General features: G+C 35.5%; 1 protein-coding gene across 4 annotated transcripts in view; it reads right to left on the minus strand.

The window, feature by feature from the left end:
- Positions 1-24,038, minus strand: part of SCAF11 (SR-related CTD-associated factor 11) — a 50,688-nt gene that overhangs the window by 15,054 nt on the left and 11,596 nt on the right. For 3 of the 4 annotated variants that reach the window (XM_010574076.1, XM_010574079.1, XM_010574077.1), the window contains exons 2-10: positions 19,018-19,096; positions 18,017-18,171; positions 8,694-8,771; positions 6,881-6,978; positions 5,749-5,816; positions 5,056-5,111; positions 2,539-2,645; positions 1,663-1,761; positions 239-345 (exon numbers count right to left, since the gene is read on the minus strand). In XM_010574076.1, coding sequence (XP_010572378.1) covers positions 239-345; positions 1,663-1,761; positions 2,539-2,645; positions 5,056-5,111; positions 5,749-5,816; positions 6,881-6,978; positions 8,694-8,771; positions 18,017-18,171; positions 19,018-19,078 — 829 coding nt within the window. In that variant the 5' untranslated portion in view covers positions 19,079-19,096. The remainder of the gene's footprint in view (positions 1-238; positions 346-1,662; positions 1,762-2,538; positions 2,646-5,055; positions 5,112-5,748; positions 5,817-6,880; positions 6,979-8,693; positions 8,772-18,016; positions 18,172-19,017; positions 19,097-24,038) is intronic. The other variant, XM_010574078.1, reaches the window with a different exon arrangement.

Here is a 24,038-nt window from a genome sequence, read left to right on the forward strand (position 1 = left end):
AAGCATTGAATTTAGAAAAATGAAGAACAGTCATGCCAGTTTTGGGGTGGCTGGTTCATCTTCTATATTCTTATTTCAGACATAAACCAGCTGGTTTTGAAACAGTATCAAACTGCATCAAAACAGATTTTTTTTTTTCTGTTAACTGTAACTATATACTCCGCTTTGATTTCCGACAATCGTATTTTAACAATACTCCACATGAGCTATAAATAAAACTTACAAAAAAAAAGTTTACCAAAGTTTTCCAAAGGCCTGATATTTGTTGGAAGAATTGTCCCTGCCACTGTAGTAGAAGTAAGAAGAAAGGTCTCAGCCTCAGCTCCATAAGACATTAAAGGAATTCTGGAAAAGTAAAAGCATTAACATCAGTTGTTTTAGCTGTTTGTAGCAAGTTTTGAAAACAATGCACAAAACTAAAACATTAGGCAACCACGACACTTCCAACCTCATCACAGTTGGAGAGAAAGGCAAAGCTGACAGTGAACAAAGCTTTCCTTCTCATATTTAATTTCAGGCTTATATTACTGCCTAATCTAGCAAAACAGTTTGAACAAGGTATGTTATGGCAAAGCAACATACATTTGGCTTTCTTCAAAGCCAAACATAGAACTGTAACAGTCTACTCCAAATTAGTAGACTATACTACTGGAAGTAAATTTATGAACACTGATTTAGTACCTCAGCAGAAGAACAGCCTCTTCTGCAGAAAAATGAGAAATAGTCTACACAGCAATTAGTAAAGGCTTTTTTTTTTTTTAAAAAAAAAACAAACAAAAAATATATTTATACTTATTCAGACTCCCTCAGCAAACCTTGGGCGAAAACAGAATCTAGTTATAGATGTACACTTTTTAAGTTATCACTGAGTTAGAATGAAACTTGCAGGAAAAGTACATGTAAAAAATTTAAATTTATTATTTAAATCCCAGGTGCAACTTTTAATTATAATTAAAAATCTTTCTACTTGCTCTTTTGTCCTTAGCCTTTGTTTTATGACAAAGGGAGTAAAGAGATATGTAGTGAAATTAAGATCACAGACAGAACCAATTTCTTACTGTGTTATTTTAAAATCAGTTATTTCTATGCTTCTGTTTTATATTCATGAAAACATCCTTAGGGTATGTTTTCACATGTATCCACTCTCTGACAAAAAAAAATAATTATGTTCTCTGTATCATTTTAACAGAACACCTCTTAACTCTTTCTAGATGCATTTGTTTAATAAACAGTTACGGAAAGAAGTATCAGAACCAATCCATGAAAGGGAGGTACGGGGTGGGGTGGGGTGGGAAATCAGAATCAGACTGATGTTAAAGCAAATGTAGTCTGATTTCTTGTGATAGAAATAATTTAAAAAGCACATTGAACACTAACGTCCAAATAGAATATATTTAGACTCGCATTTCTGTGAAAAAGTGACATATTAAGATGCACAAGTCCGTGGAGTTACTATGCTTGTCATGAGTACCAAAAAAGTTTTAAGATATACAGAAAAGAATCTATCGACATACAAATAGCATGCAGAAAATACACAAGATTTTAACAAGTTACATGCAAACACTATTTAGTTTTTTGATCAAATCTAAAGAACCATTTGAATTAAATTCCAAACTTGGAAGTATTAAGATCCTTTGGACTATGAATCCAAAACACACACACCTTTCAACTCTAGCAATCACAGATGAACAGGATAATTCCAGTTCTTGTCTCTTCTGTCTGATCGCTGCATTGACTTCTGTGAATTCTGTGCTGGAATACCAATTTCATACAAAAAGTTAAAAAAAGTAACTTTGTACTATTTTGTATTTCATACTGCTGCGATAATTGCTGCTATCAATGACTTTTTTTAAATTTAACTGTATTAGAACTTTCAATAGTCATGATGAAACTATGCATGGTGGTTGTTTTAGAGAGAAAAAGCAGTCATAGCAAACATAACAAAAGTCCTAAATAAATGAGGCAGGCAGAATGGAAAACAGGACATGAGATATGTCTTCTGGGGAGCTGAAAGATGGAGAAACTTTGCATCCTTGACAAATTAATGCTTTTGAATGCATGGCAAAAAGTTTTTTTCTTTTACAGAGCTGAAAACATCCAGACAATTTTTTGATTAGGCCTTATTATCCAAAAAATGCTTTATATTATTTCCAATTCTATTATTATTATATTATTTACTGTTAAGTGTTTTGCTAACTGCTGTTGTAATAACAGGACTAACCCTTTCCTATCCAGGGCTTCAATTCAGCAAGTTTAAATAAGAGCTAAAAATAAATCTTATTAACTTAATTAAATAAATGAGATTAAAAGCACACACTTAAATATTTTAATACCAAACACATGACAAAATTGGGGTTTGCCCTTAATAATACTCATTTTAAAATGTTTGTGTTTATCCTTTAACAGCTTTTCATCAATACAAACCCAGGCAATCCTCAAAATATTTCAAGGCAGTATATACAGATAGAAGCAGAAGGAACTATAGCATCTACAATGCAGTAACCCATCAGTCTATATTAAGCACTAGTATATACTAACCAGTCATTTCTACAGCTAAAAAAGCATTCTTCATTGCTACCACCGGCCGGAAGCGTGCTGAAGAAATTAGTTCTGAAGCACTCATTCCAGCAGGTCTGTCTTCTGGGCTACAAAAAAATTTGATGAATTAAAGACATCCAAAATAAAATAATTAGCATTTAATACATGAAGATGCACTGAAATTAAATCACGTCAGCAAGACTTTAGGTCACAAAAAGCAGGCACCACAGTAGCTCCATAGTTATATGCCAAGATTTATAGTTACAGCAAACAAATTTTCTCTATTCAGTCTCTAAATTTTCAACACCTGCTCTTTGCAGATAAACTTTGTATTTTATACAGGCTTTCCGCGGCAAAAGCATTAATGCTCCATACAGAAGTTATGAATAAATGAGCCTGATCTTTACCATTTCACAATTCCCATTTCTGCTACCTAATGAACCATGGTTGAGTACAGCACTAGCACACCTTCAGACAGACCCCTTCACAGCAGTTCACTGCATGTTTGGTTTCAAAGTAACAGGAAAACCTAATGGAAGTAGCTGGGATTCTCCTTTGCCCTCAGGTAGGATTACAAAATTGAAGACGGACTCGTGCATCTGTTTACTCGACCCTCACACAAAGGCACGATACTCAGAATCCACTTCATATTTCAACAAATACCACCTTCTATTTCAACTGTTAACAATGCCCAGCTACCCACTCTATGCTAGCATGTTGCCTTTTGCATTGCGTGCAGTGAAGAGCTCGACTCTGTTGCCGTTGCTGCGTACTGGGCTGGCTGCAGGGCAAAGAAAGCCAAACAACAATCCCGCAAACACTCCTCCCGGACCGACCTGCACTGACCCATTTTTGCCATTTATGTCTTTTCACCTAAAGGGTTAATGCCACATCAAATCTGACAATGACATTCCTTTTCATTCCCCATGACTGGTATTTTAAAATGGGAATTCACAGGGTCTTCCCGTCATCTTCTTTCAGAATATATTCACTCTGATGAAGAGCAAACTTTGTAATGGGATGTATATATATATGCTTGTCTCAAGCATGCAGCCATTATCCATATGCTCCATCAAACTTTGGCACAGAGAGCTGGTTTTAATTGGAACATGCCCTATTTTATCAGCGGGCAAATTTTAAGTTTCTCCTAAAAAGCTGTTGTTTTTAAGTTTTATTTCAAAAATACTATCATTTTGAACACTAACATTTCTCCCTCCATCTAAAAAAGCTCCGGATGTTCCACAAATATCCTTTTTAAGTGGTTGTTCATAAATCAGTGCTTGCTTTTAAATTCTTTTACATTTTGAACATTTATTGGATAATTGAGCCCTGTAACTCCTCCTGAAAGTTTTTAATGACTCTACTTTTGTTTATGCACCTTTTCTGCAACAGGTACCATTTAAGACGTTAATGCTATTAAATAGTGCACAATAAATCAGTGAAACTAGATATGAAGGCATTCACCAACTTTGAAGTCAAGTTAGGGATTGATCTACCATTAAGCCCTGTCCTTCCAGTTCAAAACCTCTTCAATTCAATGAAAGGTATGTGTAACTTTACGTGCTAACAGAACCAAAATTCCTAAATGCCTGACTTGGAAGGGGAAGGCTGGAGCTGAAGATATCCCTGAGCACTATGGTGTATAAGCACCAAATAAAAGTGACAACTCAGGCCACCAGCTATTGAAAAGACATATGATGTAGTATGTGCACATATACTACATGAAGTAAGGCAGCAGGCAAAACAGGGACTTGAAAACAGTTTTTCCTCCAAATTTTTAAACTTCAGGTAAGACAGAATGATGGAGAATGATGACATTTACACTTCAGAATCAAATGTATGGCCTAAAACTATTTCATGCAAATACATTTAGAGGTACAACTATGAATAAGAAAGCACTCATCACCAACTTGTCGCAGAAACACGAAATATTTTTGAAAGGAGGGAAGGCAGAAATCAAACAGAGCCTTTATAGCTCCTTATAAATTCTGCATATTATAAGCCGGTTTTATAGGCTAAAATATGAACTGAACAAGAAACCTGGAAACACAAACATTCTTGGGAGTAATTTCCCATTAAAAAAACCCCAACTTGATGCAAACTATAATGTCCGTGGCTTATTCATATAACAAATTACTTGATTACAACTACGTATTTTCATGAAAATAATGAAAACCGTCATATAATGGTACTTGGCTAACAGCTTGTAGCGGATACCATCTTCTTTTGGTAAATACAGATGAGAACAGGTTAGTTACAGTATCCTTTAATGTAATATCCTAATCTAACTGAAAATATTTACCATCACAAAACTAAGTTTAATCTGACAGAGAAGCTTATATAACCGAGCACTATATTCTAATTACTTCCTTCAAGACAAAAAGAGCCAAAATAACAAAGTTTGGATCATGCTAGAATTAAAAAATAGAAGTTAACCTTAAAAATAAGCAGAAAGGTAGTTTTAAAAATGCTTTCATGAAAAAAAATGTTTACAAATGTTTCATTATCAGAACCAACCTTGTTTATCTTCACAGACAAAGCTTTCTTGTTTTGTTTGTCATACAAAATATTACCTGTGTGGAATAAGAAACAAAACTTTGATCTTAACTTTAGCATATTAGTTTTTAATTGTTTGTCAAAATCACTAATGCAATGAGGTACATTTTCATTAACTACTCAAGTTTTACAGTGTTTTTACATACAAACTGGGTAAAATTAAAATGCATGCACCTTCACAATAGCTTTTTACATATCAAGAAGTTTTCACCTCTTCAGATATTTGCTTGGTTTCATAAGTTACAAACACACTTACCAAAAAACATCTATTAAAAAAGCCTCTCAAAATGGCAGCCCCAAAATAGATCTAAGTGCTTCTTGTGTCTGAACTCTCACCAGAAAACTTCCTGCAAATAAAAGCTAGTCATTAGCTTTGCCCCAACTGTCTGATGCAGAAAATGACTTTAGGCTGAAACCAAATCCATTTCACTTGTGACTGAAATTGAAGAGGCAGTCTTTCCAGTAGAATAAGAACAGTAGTTTCACATACTGCAGTATTGTTCTCTTAAGTTCCATGCTTTTATTCCTTGGTATTTGGTTTTCATATGCAAATGCAGGTAATTAAAACGAAATTGTCTCATCAAGAAAAGAAATTCTAGAGGTCCTTAATAAAAACCAGCAATTCTAGCAAATGGAGGACAAATACCAACTTACTGTATTTTTTCTTCACAACTTTGCTTAATTTTGCTCTTAATGGCCCTCTGTCTGGACATACAGCTCTTCTGCAACATTAACAGAAGATATTACAAAAGTTATTTCCGGGCATATTTAAGCTAACAGTATATACACCCAAACAAAATCAGCTCCTATTTTAAGGAATTTTTATTTTGTGCACGTAAAGCAAGTTCTGACTGCTATTAAAACCTGAACTTGCATCATGTATATCATCTTCCACACATTAAAAACCACAGTGCTTCAAAAAGCTTACAGATGGAAAAAAAAGAAAATCCATTTACACAACAGAATTTAATATCAGGTATTAAATCTGAATGCTTAATTTTGCTTGATTTCACGGCAACATGTGAAAGATGTTATAACCTGCTTGCATAAATACTTTGAAGAATATCAAAGTCAATGGTGATTCAGAACAGAGAGGTGCAAAGATCTTTCTAATAAGAGCCAAAAAAGGTAATTTACTTCCAGCTATCTATTCTGTAGTGAAGTCTGCTTCAAATTCAATCTCAAGAACTCTGTATATATCATATATTCCATTAAACACTGACTTTAGATTACCATTATTTAGTGAAATTCATCTGTGTAATCCCGAACTTCCCCTTATACAATGCAGCAAATGTGACAAGATAAAGCTTCTCAAAACAAGAATGGTATTTCCAGTTCCTTCTCAAACTCACTAGCATAAAATCAGTTCTTGACTACAACTACATTTTCTAGTAAGAGGAACACCACCAATGTTTATGATAACATGCAAGAAAGGGTATGTCTGTTTAGATAACCAAAGAATAAGATTTATATTGTTAAAATATGATCTAGCCATAAAATCTTAATTCAAATTAGTAAGAAATTTGTCAGAATTTCTAGGAAAATGCATCTTTCACAGAGCTCAATGCAAGAAATACCTTGCTCCATACTTCTTGCTTGCTATTTTAAGTATTCAAGTAGGAATTACATCAGTGATAAAAGTCAAGCTAAACTACCACTGATGGAAAATAGTTTATTTAAAAACAAACTTAATCTTTAAAAAATTCCAGGGTGTACATTTTAAAACAGTTGAATTTACATTTTGAATATTCCAATTAGAATGCTTGAAATTAAGTGGACGACCAACCTCACAAAACGTCTCATCTTCGCATGGCTATATTTTCCCTTACTGCAGGCACAGTTTTCCTCTTCTTCCTTCCTCCTTAGTTGTTTTTTAACCTGAACCTGTATTGAAAAATAAAGTCAATCCAATCTAGAATCTCAATACACATGGGCTTTAAATACATTCAAAGCCTCTTAAGGTCTACAGAGAAAATAAGCTCAAACAGAAGGACTTGAAACCATTTTAAATTATTACTACTTTAATCTCACAGTTTGCAGATATGTTTCTTTTTTTTTTCATTTGTTTTCTATGAAGTGGAAGAAAACCCACCCTGGTATGTATATTGGCTATGCCAGAGATGCATACTAATTCCACAAGTCCAAAACCCCTGAACATTCAGACTGCCATGGCAAGTATCTCAAAGCTATGCACTATCTTCCATTGAGAATTTGGAAGCTAAGTTTTTTAAACTAAGTTGGTTGATCTGAATACACAAGGTTCAGCTTGGGAAAATGCTGAACTACCACTCAATTTCAAACGCTTCCTCGTAATTAAAAACCACCCTATTTTCCTGTAGAGTAAAATAACTTACAGATTTCATATGACACTGTTTTTTCCCCCCACATCTTCAAAATTCTAAGCAATACAATTTTTATTACATACTATGAAGTTACTTCAATAGCTACATCACAATTGTTTGCATATTTTGTACTACTTCATTCTAGAATCTTGGCTTTATATGCAACTCCTTAATCTACTGGCATTCTAATTATGAATATCACCAAGGGAAAGCTGCCAGTGTCCTGATAGTGCCCCTGCTAATGCTGACCACAGTATCAGCATTTCTCGATACACTTTCCATCTACCCCTACTGCTCCAGTGGCTCTTTTTCAGAGCAGGACCCTTGTTCCCTGGCCCACCTATTTACACTGCAGTTCTATGAACAAAGAACCTTTAAAAACTGTATTTGATACAGCCTTTACACTCTTCCAAATGAAAACTTCAGTTTATCTTGTTTCAAGCTGCTTCCTTGATTCTTTAGAAATAAGGAAGATAAAATATGCTAGCATGGTTTTCTATGAAAAGAAAGTATCACCGGCTGTCAGTCTAGTTCCTTTGCAGTTGACTACCTGAGCTTCTAGAAGCACAAGAAACAGGCAGTGGGGGCATGTTTTCTCAACATCACAAAATGCAAAACCAGCACCTTAGGAATTACTTATAACCATAGTATCACCACAGAATTTCAAAACTGTACACAGAATTATCAGCAGCTTTCTATATAGATTTTGAAGATCATCTATCAGAATCTAGTTTTATTTTTTGAATTGATAAACTACTCTCCAGAGCAGTATTATTCAGAAGAGCTGAAAGCTCAAAAAATTCAGAAATTTAGGTTGAATAAGGCTTCGCATTAACTGATTCCTCTTGCCTTCATGCATTTTTGTCTGTGAATTAGAGGCTTTGTACATACAAGATTCACCTCAGCTAAAAAAAAAAAAAGGCAAAATTGCATGCTAATTGATATAGCACTTGTTTACAAAACCTGGTTAAAAACCACTGAGACCAATTGCTATACTTCTATTCTTGGATATATCAGGAGCGCTCAAAGATACTATGAGGTAGCAATAGCAGCTTTGTGATTATTATTACTGTAAAGACTCGCACTGAAAAAATAATTAAGAAAAATTCCTAGCTTTGAATATATAATAGAAACATTAAAGCAACAATTATTCTGTTAGGAAAGCTTATTTAACACAGGTGTATGAATAAAAGGCTGCAGCATAACTTGGGTGTTCCTACAACTGAAGTTACTTAAGAAAATAAGTCTGGAGCTTACCTTTATCTGCTTTTCTAATGCATCAAGCCTGCATACTGCTTGAAATGGTCTGCGATCAATAGGACACGAAGCCTGTGTCTGAAAAATTGGTTGTCTTATTACAGAATTTGTAATAAATTAGGAGATGTCTTAGTTTTCTATACTTTTAGTCACTATTGTAATAGTTTACAGAAATACACAAAATTACAACTTGTTCGCATTAAGAACCTATTTGTACACGTTGTCCGTACACTCGGTATTTTGTTTCATATAAGTAGATCTCTCCTTAGGGGAAAATCTAAAGGAAACAAGAATGTATCTCAGAAGTTGTGTTCAAAAAAAGGAAAAGCATTTTACATTGTTAGCTACATTTTAATTTTTTTTAATCCCTGTTAGGTAACTCTGATTTTATAACAATACAAAAATGCCCTTTTTATTTCTTATTATTCTAATGTTTTATTTCTTAATGTTCTTTTCAAAAGAAAGTGTGTTGGGTCATGTACCCCCCCAAAAGATAAAACCTGGAAGACCAACAGCAAAGATGGTAACACTTTCCCTCATCTTGCATATCTATTTGACTATACTACATCACTTTTTTTTTTTTCAGTCAGCAGAGAGAACATATTCCCACTTTTATGATAACTAAAGTTTTACAAATCACTTTGCAAGAGAATAGAACTGAAGAAAGTTATTTTACCCTACAGTTTGATGGAGACACAGATTTATTGGTTTTTCCCCAATCACCTCTTACTGAGGCCAGAGTACATCAGATAACGCACACACACACACAGAGAACAATAAAATATTATTAACCACAGAACAGGGGAGCTTCAACTGAAGCTCCACCCAACTGGATCATGTAGTGAATCAACTTTCAGAGAAATACATATTAGATATTAGTTTTTGCTGCTAGTGAACTGTTTATTCATTTTAATTCCATATATGCGTTTGTGGGGGGTTTGGTGGGTTTTCTTTGTTTGGTTTGGTTTTTTGTCATCCCCCTCTTCATTCCATTGGCCTCCACAGGCTCAGTTCAGAACTCTTCTAGAACAAAGAAAAAAAACCAACAAACCTCACACCCAGCTTCCAGCCCTAATTCATCCACTGAACAAGAATCAGTGTGTGAATAGCATGCCCTTAAGAGGCATGCAATTTCTGCCCTTAAGACAACTATCAGGGTATTACACTTTTTATTTATGCAAGCAAGACGCAGTATTAGAATTGCATAAGCAGCTATGAGAAACTTGCATACGAGCTCTGCCCTGAAATTCAGTGAACTTCATTCTTGTCTTTTCATTGGGACTTTTCATTTTCCAGTTAATTCTGTTCTTTTCTCAATTTCAAAGAGTGCTCAACTGCTTTTTTACCTACATAGCCCCCAAACCTCAAGCATTCAGGCAGCTTCTGATTTCAATTGAAGTAGACAGAACAAAGTTAGACTGATTAAAAAAACCACCAAACAAAACCAAAAAAACCCCAGGGGTAGTTTCATGAGCAAGTTGTTCAACAAGAATGTAAGTTAAAGCCATTACCTCTCCTTTTGATGCTCTGCTATTTTATTCTAACTAAAAACTTCCCCTGTTGGGGGATACCATTGTTCCCTGCAGTGTCATGGCCTTGGTTGAGAAAAGCATATTGGGTAATTAAGCCAGTTCCCCAAGGACTCAGATCATGAAGACAGTTTTTGTCCTGTAGTCAACATAAAGCTAACCCACAGTAACATAGCAGCACATTGTTCAATTGGGATATTTGATAGCATGTGATGCACTGTAACTGTTGAATCAGCTGCAAACTTCAAGGTAAATACTTGGATTCTTAGATATACCAGACTGTCAAAAATAGGTAGGAGGAAGTTCATTTTCTTAGTCATTTTCAGTCTCATTTCAGGATTTACCTTAGCTAAAAAGCAAGTTTTTCCAAGAATACAATCTGTTTCTACATTAAATTTATATATGAATATTAAGTTATGTTCCCAAGTTTAAGTCACAGCACATTATGTTTATTCATTGCAATGAAGCATCATAGAATACTAAGTGTTACTAGCAGCAATCCAAATGACAAGTGTTTTCGCTCCACTAGAAAAATACTCAGTTATATGTTCAGTTCTTCTGGACAAATGTTTATCAATTACATACAGTTACACATAGTAGTAGAAAAAGAGGAAAACATTCTGGAAGAATCAAAAGCTACTGTTAGGTTCAGATATGTTCAGAAACAGCAGATGCTCTTTCCATTCCTACTCAGTTGCTTTTCATAGCCCTAGCATTATTTGATAGTTCACAACAAATATCAAGAGAAATTCTAGGAAAGACAGGACAGTCCCACATGCAGCCCCATGTCCCCCAGCACAGTACAACTGCTGGGTAGCCCTGAGGTAATCTAGAGGCTACTTCATCTATATACACTTTTGTCTAAATGTGCATCAGCTCTCATCTGTCTAACATATAAGAACAAGCCTTTTAAGTGGAAATGGGAGAAAAAAAATTCCCCTGTCCCTTCTCCCAACAGGAAGACTGAATTTGGGCTGCTATACAAAGGAGTGAGGGTAAAAAAAGTTGACTACATTTTCACAAGAAGCAATCATGAGGAATGGTGGCCTTTTACTCATCTCTCTCATCTTTTTTGAGAATATGGTTCAGTAACCAAAGCATGTGTTGAGTCTTCTTTCATTCAAGGCAAGTTAGCAATTCCTCTCTTCTGAGGCTTCTGTTCAGATAGTATCATAAGTAATAGTGAATGTACACTGTCCTTTTGCAGGGAAAGTATTTAAAAAAAAAAAAGAAAAAAAGCCACTGAGATAGAATGAGTCCAAGCAGCAGCTATCAATTTTGTTGTGCACAAGGGAGGAGAGGTGTGGGATGTGCCACAACCTTAGAAGAACCCAGCTTCATACATATTTTCCTTTAACATAGCTGTTTAAAAAAATCAGAACACGTAGTATTTAGTGTAATCATCAAAATCATTAGAACTCACAGCTGGTATTTGTGAGTTGCTTTGCTTTTCTTCCCAACAGTGCTTTTCTTGGAAAAACACGGAATAGTAGCTCAGCACTGTTCAATACGTTTTCAACTGTTTTACTCTCCACACGAAACTACTCATAGTTTTCATGTCAAAACTGGTAACTCTGCAGTGATTCATTCTTTCACTTATCTTGTGATATTTGGAGAACTCTTGATAAAATATGTAAGCATTCAGGAAGTCTGCAACCTCTGAAGAGCTATCCGTGTGTGTTTGTTCTTAAGTTTTCCAAAACCTCATTTCATAGTGTGTTTGTTTTTTTTTTTTTAAATGACCCTCTAGAAAAATCTTGCTTTAGCTCCACAGGCATAACTTAATGCTCAGTATTCCTGTAACTGCTACAGCACCACAAAACTGTGATCTCTAAACTCAAGGAGTAAGAGTCCCTTATTTTAACTGCATCACTTCAAACAGCATTTGAACAAAGTGAAGTAGAGAAAAGGCTGAAGCAGTTACTATATTCCAGCTGGGAATTTTCAGGAAGCTACACAACTAGGTGCAAGCTAAAACGTACTCGGCTGATAAAATAACTTTGGCAGATATCCCCACCTCATCAAGTTCCATGTTATGAGATTTCATAGTAAGTAATAGCAAGATGCGAGTATAGAATTAAAGTTGGTGCAGTAAATCTCTTCCCCTTAATATATATATATTTTTTTTTCCAAGTGGCCCATAATAAAGTCTGTTCTTCAACTACTGTATTGAAAAGCTGATCCCAAAAGAAACACAATCCTGCACTCTTTACTGCTTCTTTATTAGAGAACCTGTTAAGCAACACAAATAATACCAGATTCTTATAACAAAATTCAGGCTTAAAGGTGAGGTTTAGATTTTAAGAATAACATCTGTATATTTCACTCCACCTAGTAATAATAGTACACTGAAAGGCCCACAACAATTCCACCTCCAACTTCAGTGAAAAGGGAGACTATAAGCACACATGTAGTGAAAAACACCTCTCCAAATGTTGATGAAAGACAACAACAACGACATCAGGAAATGCACTATTTTCTCAAGCATGTAAAAGCTCAGGATGACTTTTGTCTTTTTCATCTACTTAAAAGTAAGTACATTTAAAGTTTTTACAGTTATACTTTAGGAAAGCACTATTTTTGACAAGAGATGTTAGGTTCTGGGTGTTTCTTGAAATCTCATTCATGGATAGTAAAGATACAGACAGCAAAAGAACAGAGATTCTAGTTTCTACAGCAAATCAACCAGCTACCTAGTTATAATTCTAAACAGCTGTCTTCTCTCTATCTACATCATGCAGCTGGCTAGTCCTTAACTTCCAACCCCAAATTGCCATAAAGTGTTGACAAGTTCTATTGGAATGGTGGCAGTCTTTAGGAAAGGACAAAATGATTCACTATTTGTAAGGATCTGTGAATTCTGTGATGAGAAAGATACTGTGTCATTGTACTTCCTTTGACAATATATTATTGGAAGGATTGAAGTCAAACTCAAAAACACACAGACTTTTGCACTGCACTTTAACAACATGAACTTTCATAAGTTGCTGCATGAAGGTACTTGATAAATCACAGAATCACAAAATGGTTAAGGTTGGAAGGGACCTCTGGAGGTCATCTTGTCCAACCGCCCTGCTTCAGCAGGGAAATATGCCAAGAACAACTGTATACCACGAAGACAAACATGTAATTTGAAAAAAGGTATCTAATGTCTAGATTTTCTAAAAGAATTTGATTAATACAGTTTTTCCATGCAACAGTTCTCAGATGCATTATCTATGTATGCATTACCTTGCACACACTTGAACAAGAAGGGTTTTTATTGCTGTTATGGTTTTTAGGTTTAGTGCTTCTTTGAACACACTGCATATATGGTTCATGAATGTAATCTCAATCCTGCCACAGTGCTCTGTACTGCAGATCACTGTGGATCTTGTTGCCCCATGAGCTGATTCCTTCCTATATCCTTTAGGACAAAAGAAATCCAGATCAGAAAGAATACACATTAACAATTCCAGTTACCACACAGGTAACTCTCTTTACCCTCAGAAGAATATACATGTGCAGTATACTCTGCATAATCAATGATCCAAACCTTACACCAGCACAAAGGAAATGACTATTCTAAGAACAGAATATCTGCTAGAAACATAATGCAAGACAGCTCTTTGTGCCAACTGCTTGGTTTTATTAAGTCAGCCACTGATACTGCACAGGGCCTGCGCGAATATACCCCAATACTTTGGGGAATTTACAGCTGAACATACTCTACTTTCACATCCTCCAGATGAGGAAAAGTGAACAAGGGAAACCAAAAAATGAGATCAACCAAGGTGCAGGGACTGAGAGATAAAAGCTTAGTAGGGAAGGGTCACTGAAATCAATGTCTCTTACACAGTCATTGTGATAATGCAGACAATACACTGCCTCTTTTCTTTAGCACTCTTCTCTCATGATGGTTCATAAGAGGAATTAATAGAAGAGCAAGGATAGAAACCTTCAGTATGTTTATTAGTGCTCTGAAGAACACAAGGGAAGTTAAAAAACCTACAGTAATCAAGAGTAAATACTTACCTCCTCTAAGTTAAGATTGTTTTCTTTGAACAGAATACAAAAAAGTAGAGAGTTTTCCTCTAATGCATGCAAGCAAGATACTATTGCTGCTAAAGCAGTTGTCTTAGCTGAGGTGGTTTTGGCTACTTCGCATATCTGCTTGCAATAGATACCTAGTTAACCTCCCTTCACATCAGCTTTACTTAAATGTTTTCACAACTTATTATTATAAACTAGAACACATGTGCTTGCCAACTGAAATAAAAAAATATAAGCATGCCAGAAAAATAATGTTAAAAAAACTATAGTTTTGACCCAAATAGTTTTAATCTACTAGTGGTATTACAGACAAGAGAAACACATAATGTAATTACTACCTTTGGTATAACACAACAGTACCATGGTGTTGAAGACTCTAGATAAGGATTTTTTTGTTGTTGGTCGGCCCCCCCCCTCCCTTTTTTTTTTTTTTTCCCCTAGACACAAGGCAATAGCCAAAGCTCCCTCTTTGTTATTTTGGGCAGAATAATGTTATCATGTACATGTTCTTTATACTGAAAGCAACCCTTCACTTACACTGTCCTTCAGCACTCCCATGGAAGGAAGGGTGTGTCCAATAACCCCAGCTCCAGATTTAATGCCTCTTAGTTTTTATGATCTTCCAACACAGCCTCACTGAAATACAAAGTCTCAGGCTTGAAAGTCTCCATTCCTAAGTTACACAGTGTCAGTTTAAAGAAGCAGTTGACAGCTAGCACAGGCCCAGTGACATTTAGGTTAATCTTTGCATGCCTACTGAAAACAGTCCCCAACAGTCTGCCTGCCCAGTACTGCCCAGCAATTCTTGGGAGAGCACTGGTTAGCACAGCCACAGGCACAGAAGATCACAGTCTAATAGTATAAGAGAGTTTAACAGTGTAGGCAACTGAATTTAGTGCACAGTGATGCTCTCAGGTGCCGCAATTAACTACAGTAACCATGTCCCTTAAAATGTTCTCTCTTTGGCTATTTAAAAAAAGTTAATTGAAAGACTAGTCTCTTAGTGATTCTGGTCTCCCCCTCATTTTTCTTTTAGGAGTTGGACACCTTTCCTCAAAGAGGAAGAAAATACAGCACTGACTGAACCGTAACGTTACTTAATTCTGAAACTAAATGCTCGGATTTAGCCATTAGAATCTAATATATTAGATGTTCTGTGGCAAATTTCCTATCCCTTTTTAGTCCATGGAATGAACCAGAAGATACTCACTTAAAAAGCAATATATAAAAATTGCTTTAAGTGCATCTCTATCTACCTATATTGTCTCTCTCCTTAAAAAGTGAGATCTTCAAAGTGTTATGGCTGCTGCTTGCAGACAGAAAACCTGCTGGTACAGGACACTTAACTGCAGCGGCAATGTTGAAAATCTCCCATAGATAGAAGAGGGAGCAGAATGGTAAACAAACTCTTACCATCTGCCTAAACTACCCTGGTTTTAATTAGAATCTACACAGTTATATATAAAAGCCATAAACTCTCAGAAGAACAATGAATATGTACAATTTGAAAACAAGAGTTTAAAGAAGTAGTTGCTCCTGTTACATTTTAAAGTCCAGATGCAACACAGAAAGATAGAGGAAATATCCAGCTTGAACACAGACTGCTGGCAAAGCCTTTAAGTGTATGGAGCATAACTGTAGATACACAAAAGAGCACTTCAAGTAATGTGAACATTAGGCTTTTTTTTTTTTTTTTTAAGATTTAGCACAATGATCTTATTCTCAATTTTGTTATTCTTCAGCATTTAAACAGGAAAACAGTGGTTTTAAAACCAATTTATTTATACCAAATAAAAATACTTCATCTTTAAACAGAATCTGGTAGCATATTTTTTAAAGAGCAGACAACTTCTATATCTTCATTATTTAGAGTGACTTAAATTTGACTACTTGTCAATTATTTAGTTTTCATTAGTTATGATCAACCAAGAACTAGCAGAGAAAGCTAAACCTTAGGCAACACTTCTCAAAGAACAAAAACATTTACTTACTAAATATTAATAGCGGACACAAAAACCACATGGCATCAGCATGCTTCAAATGGCCACGTGCTTATAATATGTTTCTATCATTCCAAACTATAAAACCTCATCTGCTTCTCACAGCTGAAGCCTCTGAACATCTGTCAGCCATTTTTCAACACCTTTCCCCCCACCCCTTTTACTTTTAATTACAACTACTAGATTAGGCAATGGAGTTTCATGAACTCAACAGCTCCAACTGTCATGTAACCTCAGACAAGGAAGACTGGCTGGTTTTACCCATCAGATGTCACTAATGGAAAGAAGCAGTAGAAGCCTTACACAGCTTTAAAACAACCCCCCACCATCACATCTACTTCACCTGTAAACTTTTAAAAGCAGAAGTTGCTTTTATTCTATTTGGATAGTACTTCACACACACAAAAAAATTATTGACACGACAAGAAAAATGTCATATCATTCATTTGCCTCTTTAAAACAAGAAATTTTTCCTTCCTCATTGGGCTTAAAAGCATCTTTGTTAAACAATGTGAACAAACTCAAATCCAGCAGCAAGCCCTCCATCTACTGTACTCCCTCCCTGTGCATGTCACTATTTATTGCCTTTCAGCTGTCATTGTAACAACCAGCTAAGGAAGTCAAGATAAAATTGTGGATGAGAATTTCCTGTTCCCTTATAAATAAAAGCACTGCAATTAATCATTTGCAGAACAGAAAATCTGGCAACAGGAGAATTAGTTTATTATCTGGTTTGCGAATCTAAAGCAAGTTTCATCTAATAACCTTTTTTAATATTTTTTTATGTTACTGTCTTTAGTAATAAATAACACAAAAATTGAGTTAAAAATATAGTAAGTAAAAAATAATACATAAATAAGTATATTGTAGATACACATACATATGATACCAACCTTCTAAAGGATATACTGAAATCAAAATTATCATTTACTTGAAAAGAAAGTTATTGCAAAGAAACCAAGTAGTGGTCTCTACTACAATGAGCAACCAATTCAAGTGCACAGAATCAGGACAAAAAGCAGCATCTCATTTGAATACCCCCCCCAATACAGTATAAAGCAATTCTAATTTGGTGTTTTATATGGACAATTGAAAAAAGTTACAGGAAAGGTAAAGATACCAAAGGCTTAATGCAATGATTACAGGACATATGTGAGGAAAAAGGGACTAAACAGAACAAGATCATCAAGAATTTGTTCAACAAGTCATTTTTCTCTAAGGTTCCAGAACTATTTACAAAGGTATTGACATAGATCAAATAACATCCATAATTAAAATGAAAATTTTAAATTCAGAATAGCACTAAATCTTTTAGCTGAATTCTCTTTAGAGTTAGAAAAGAAAGGTTTTATCAGACTCATTTTGTAGACTAGCATGAAAGCATATTGTTCTCAGCCCTGAGAGCCGACAGTATGACTAACAGCATAAGGGATAACAAAGTAAGATTAAGCTAATGACACTGCAGTATTACGACATGTACATAATACTGTCTGATCTTCCAAACAGCCAACACCATTTTTTTACTGATCCTTAATCTCTAGTAACCATTAGTAAAGTCTGTGTTTTCTTTCACTAGACAACCTAAGTACTTTACTGCACTAAGGAGAAAGCTTCCTATGATCTATTTATAAACTGGTCACTGAAACATGTCTGTGCAAAGTCAGAATGCATAACTTATTTTCTTTAAAAAAAAAAATCTGTAGGTATTAGATACAGTAGATTCCACCAAAAAATAAACAAAAACTTTGGTTCTCAGTCTTACCTCAGCCCATTTAAGAATGCAAGTCAGGCAGAAGGTATGACTGCAGTTCTCAGGAAAACCAATCTCTTGTTCTAGAAGGCAGTTCAGACAGATGGGGCATGTGTCACCGTCGTATAATAAAGCAGAACAAGAACAGCTTTCTTCATTTTCTTCACCTGGTATTATTAACATTGACACTTAGGATTTTTTGACAGTTCTTGAAACAAAGTCCTTCTAGATTTGAATAAAGTGGCAATAAGATACCATTTTCTGTAGTTAAAAGCAAGTTAATAATTTTCAGGTCTAATGCAGTCAAGACACTGGCCAGAGCAGTAGTTAAAAGATGTATTTCAGGTAAAAAATACTACGCAACGTATTTCATAGGACTACTGTACCAATATTTGCCATTAAAACAAAGGAAAGTTAGCTCTAGTGCTACTTAAATAAAGGAAGCATCACACAGTGTTTCCTATTGGCCACGTAGTCATTTAGACATTGTTCTCCCGAGTTCTTTCTCCTCGGATGTTTGCACTCCCTCTCCATGAAATAAATTACACCAGCATATTCTATATTCATTATCCTACATACACATGGTCTACCTTTATTTTAGTTTTCCACACTCAGAATTATTTTAATCTGAACATCCTCAAATATTTACCTAATCAGGTACATTAAATAAAAAATGCTCCCGATTTTGTTAAAGTTAGAAATTGTTTTCAGAATATAAAAGGCAAGAACTTCTCTTCAAGGAATTTTACTCTAAATTAATTATTTGTTCTGAATAGCAATTGCTATCTCCATTTTTGTTCTGCTACTAGAAGTCAACAAGTGAAAAACAGAAGAGACAGGAAAGGATTTGGGGACCCTGAAGAAAAATATTATGCTGAGACAGTGGATATGTTTACACAACTGCTTTCAAAACTAGCAGCATATTATTAATTGAGAGAGCAAATGTTAAGTCTGACCTTCACAGCTTGAACCCGAGTAATATACTTGAGTATTTTCACACACACAGACTTTACCTTCCATGCCTTCATGCTTCTGACCCTCAGTATCTTGAAAACATTGCTTTCTGTTCTTCATCTTCTTACAAAATGTAGTCTGGAAAACACAGACAGTTTGCACAGTTCTTTTAGATTGCAACTTGAAAATAAAAATGACCACTATGGATTTAATGAGCGCTCTCCATTTCATTATACCACTGTAGAGTAGAAACACATGACATTAAGAGTTATAGATCATTTACAGTCTGTTTGCAATTTATGAGCATCATTAACGCTGTCTAGCAACTGATACTTCCAACTTGAAAATCGTTTTTGTCCAACAAATGCAAAGTTTTTGCAGTGTTTTAAGACCACCAATGGTGCTTTTATTTTTAAAAGTTAAATGCATTGCTAAGTTTCTATGCAAACCACCCCACATAACACTGCAGTAACTAACATCTGCAAATTGCCCTTCACAAATGGTTGAAGCAACAAAATTAAACACACAAACACCAGAAGAGTTAGCTGCTTTCCAAATCCAGCATCACTGTAGTAGCAGCAAGTGAGAAGAATGAAAGTGGCATACATTTGCTTGCTTCTTGCTTTTGTCACACAATTAGAACTACCAGCACTCGGAAAAAAAATGCATGGAAAGTTGTATCATCAAACAAACAAGGGGACAGGTCACAAGCACAGGTGCAGTGGAGTATCACGAATGGGGAGGATGCACCTTTTCACTGTTCTGCAAAGGAGCAGTATGAAATAAGAGTAACAGAGAATATCTTTGTGATCCGCATCACATAGGTTGAAAAGAATTTGATCTTGCATAAGAAAGAGTAAGCATATGTTCTTTGGAGGCCTACCTACTACACACAGAATGAAACACACTTGAAAACAACAACAAAAAAGTATCTACACCAAGGACTGAACCTCCTGCATTTCAAACTCCTGTAGTCACAGCAGACATGGTATAAGCACCTAAAGCTCCAACCCAACAGCCCTAGAGGGACCAGCAGTTTTCTTCGGAACTATACAAAGCTTTAAAAATTATTATTATTTAAAAGGAAAAATTAAAACTTCACAAGAAGAGATTAAAGAAATCAGAAATTACCAAGATCTGCTACTTAAGCATTTAAACCTGAAGCAAACCAACTGAGGTTTCGAACCCCTTACTCTTTAAAGCCTTTGCTAGAAAAAAGCAGCAGGACAGAGCCAACAATGCCACAACCACACTCCTTGACTGAACTTTCACCTATTTTACTTACAAACTACACTGGTTTCCCTTTACCACCTGGATATCCAGGAGGTGGAGAGACAGAATTTGCCTCCCTAAACTTCTCTTCTGATCAAGTCTTTATTGCTTGATCTTGGCAGCAGGAAGCGTTTTAACAATCATTTCTTTTCGCTGAGAAAAGAAATGCTGCAGCAGATACCCATCACATAACACACTTCTCACTTTTTTAGGTAATCCAAGAAAGCAGGACTCTGATCTGTGAGTCTTGAACACAGACAGTTCATTAAAGAAATGGTCAAAACTGTGAAACTAATTAGAAATCTGTAATTAGAATTCTAAATGGCTTCAAAGTTCTCATTAGAAACTACTTTTTAATCCCCCAAAAGGAACATGTGAATCAAGTCAACTGAGGGTGGAGGAAAGGGAAGGGAACAAGAAACAAAAAAATCTAGCTACAAGGGAATTTTCCCCCTACAATGCTATCCTATTTTGATTAAAAAATAATAAAAAGACTTAAAAAGATATCATTAGGATAAATGCCATCAACTGTAGAGTAGTTACTAGCACTAATCTGAATTCAGACTGTTGCAGTGAATGCTGTAAGTTGTATACAAGTTCTGTTACTCGAACCACCACTGACCAGACCACCACCTATTATCTTTTGCAGACTAGGCAAGATGCAACCCAATAAAAGCCAAACTGCTACTTTAAAATTTAATGCCTTAAATAAAGCAAAATCTGCATCAAATTAGGGCAGGCAATACCATCAAAGACACATTTGAACTTAAAATACGAGATCAAGGTCTGTTGTTTTCACTCTGATTTGCAAGAGGACTTCAGTGGCTTTAGTCCCCAAAAGTTTAAATCATGCAGTGGTGTGTGGTATACTTGCTTTTCTATATAAAACATAAGAACATTCCTTCCGCTCTATGTCTTAACAAAACCTCAGCAATGCTTCACAGAAGCAGAAAAATCCACAAGCTGTGCTCAAATCTCTCAACCCTAAAAGTCCCAGGACACATCACAGCTGAGACCACTTAAAAACGAGATTAAGAATTCTGCACTCTGCATCCATCCACAGAAAAGGTTTTAAATAGACATAATCTAGACACCAAATTGTAACTTAAGCAGTAGCTGTAGAGTTCATGTTTATTATAAGAGGTCACTAAGGCAGACTGCAGAAAGAGAACCCATAGAAGCTCTTTAGATTCCAATGCCGCCACCCCCCGCTCCCCAAAAAAGTAACCTTTTCTCCATTGTACTCTCTCTAGACACAAAGACATCCCAGAAATTCTTGCACAGTTACAAAAATTAGAAAAACAGAGATCCTAAAATGTTGACAGAACGTCAGTAAATCCAAGATGTGCAGCAACTGAAAACATTTATGCAGTGTTACATCGTTCTTCTCACAAGCCTATTATTTAAACAGGTATCGAGTGCCACTAATGCATTTCACAGATCACTTTGCACAGCACACCTTTTTGCCAGTTTGACATTGTGCGTTTCTCAATGCAGCACAGGACTTCAATACTACTGAAATAGAAATATTTATAAATAAGAGACATCAAATTTCACATATTATTTAACAAAGTAACTCTGGAAAGACTATTTTCTCCACTATTTTAAAAGGGCCATCACAGGCATTGGAATAGCGGAAGAGTTTAACACTAAAGATTGGCGTTAAATTTATAAAATTAAAAACAGAGTTAGGAAAATAGAATGTAGTTGTTTAGGAGGACTAGACAGCACAGAAAACAGAACTCTTATTTGTCCCAAAACATGACATAGTCCTTTAGATTCTTCTAAACTTTAAGAAGATTTGAAAGTATTTCCCAGACTTTTTCATTCCAGCTGCATGCCATACAAGAAATCTGTAGTCTTGGCTGGGAGGAGACAGTGAAAGAAGTGAGATCAATTTTTTTTTGGTCATTCTCCCAGTTACTAAGTTGTATGAGCTCACGTGAAGATCATATTATGTCCATATCCATGGCGAATCATGTCCAAATCAGGCTAATATGTATTTGAAGAATGCTAATATCCAAAGAGTACTTCTACCAAATTCCAATGACTCATGACCAACACGTCATACGTTTAGGTACGATCATTCACTTGTTGATGTGAAACATGAGAAATACCTCAAGACGTACACATGCAAGGCATCTGACAAGACAGCAACAAGCACTATACTATGTTAGTGCTGACACCCCCCCCACCACTCTATAGATAAAACATTTTCCAAGAATGCCTGAAGGCAGCAAAGCATTTCAGCCAAGATGGTCATTTCCTGATGCTTCTAAGTTTTCAATGGAATTACTTTGCAAGAGAAATACCTTATTTAATTTCAGATCTGGGATAAAGGGAAGAATTAAAGTGAAAATGGTGAACAAGGACACTACCACAAGTACATCCTCTGTTATATTTAAAGGAGTTAAACATTTAAGTTTCTAAGTTATTGTTTGAAGGAAATTCCTGTTCTCGTCTTCATGGAATGCAGAAGCCAAAGACATTTGCCAACAAAAGTGCTTAAATGAAGTTAATTGTAGAACCTGGGAATATATTCATCACTGTCTGCCTGAGGAATGTAGCTTCATGATGTACTTAACTCCACAAAGCAGAAGGCAGCAGACTGATAAAAGTGCCATTTACACAATCTTCTGTATCGCAAAAATTTAAGTATAATTTACCTTTTTTATTTGCACAAATTATTCATACAGTTCGCAACCTAAAAATACAGATGTACTTCAACGCTAATTCACTGTACACGCAGAAAGAAAAAACTTAGTCTGTTCAAAGTCACGTAACTGAATTTCCTATTGAACTAAAATCTACATTAAAATCTGAAAATTAAATAGACACAGGAAAATCATCTGATGAAAATCTGCAGTAGTCTAATTATGCAACACATGAAATAAGCACATCTCCTTTTTGACTAACTACAAGACAAGTCTTTACAAGCTTTATGTCCTGTAAATAAAACGCAACAGCTAAATACAGTCTTCTTCCAATGCAGTAACGGTCCAGGGACCTATCTACACAGAAGTACACTTGTTCAATTGGAAAGGGGGGTGGAAATCAAGAACACATGCAACAGGATCTCCAGTAAGCAAGTGCAAAATGATGTACAAGACTGGCTTATTCTTGTTCCCTTAACAGACTTAGGAAACATTTGTAATTAACATTTCAACTTCTTAGACATATGTTGCATCAATACTTATAGGAGAGCCTTATTTTGACTATTATGTTTCTATTAAAAATATTTTCTCTTCTTTTAAAAAAGATTTGTGGCACTCTATTAGTTGTGTTTTGATTTCTTTACTAACTCAAGAAACAATCAGCTTCAAAACTGAAACAAGTCAGCCATACATTCAGTTTACAGAAACTATTTCCTTAATACAACTACAGTAACACCCTTTACTCCCATCAAATTTTTTGGCAGCAATAAGTAGGACTCTGCCCCATGCATTTTCATGGTCTTTAAGAAACCTCCTTGAAAGGAGGTTTAAGACTCTCCCTCAGCAAGAATGTTCTTATCGAAAACAGATCTTGATAATTAGCTGAATTTACAAAAACAGACTTTTTTTTAGTAATTAATGGTGGAACACCGAGTGTCCTCAGGAGTTCCCCATATGGGCTTACCATAACCTCTGGACCATTATGGGGCAAATGCTGCTGATGAAAATTTTGGAAACTTTTGCCGAAAGTCCTGTGCTATCTTGGGAGATGGGCTGAGAAAACAATATTTCCAATGGCAGCTGAACATTTGAAAAGCTTTTTACCTACTTGTATCGCCAAGTCTAATGCAACACATACTCCAAGAAAAGAAAAG

The sequence above is a fragment of the Haliaeetus leucocephalus genome, unplaced genomic scaffold (assembly GCF_000737465.1).
Source record: "Haliaeetus leucocephalus isolate CR32 unplaced genomic scaffold, Haliaeetus_leucocephalus-4.0 Scaffold406, whole genome shotgun sequence".
Taxonomy (NCBI): Eukaryota; Metazoa; Chordata; class Aves; order Accipitriformes; family Accipitridae; genus Haliaeetus; species Haliaeetus leucocephalus.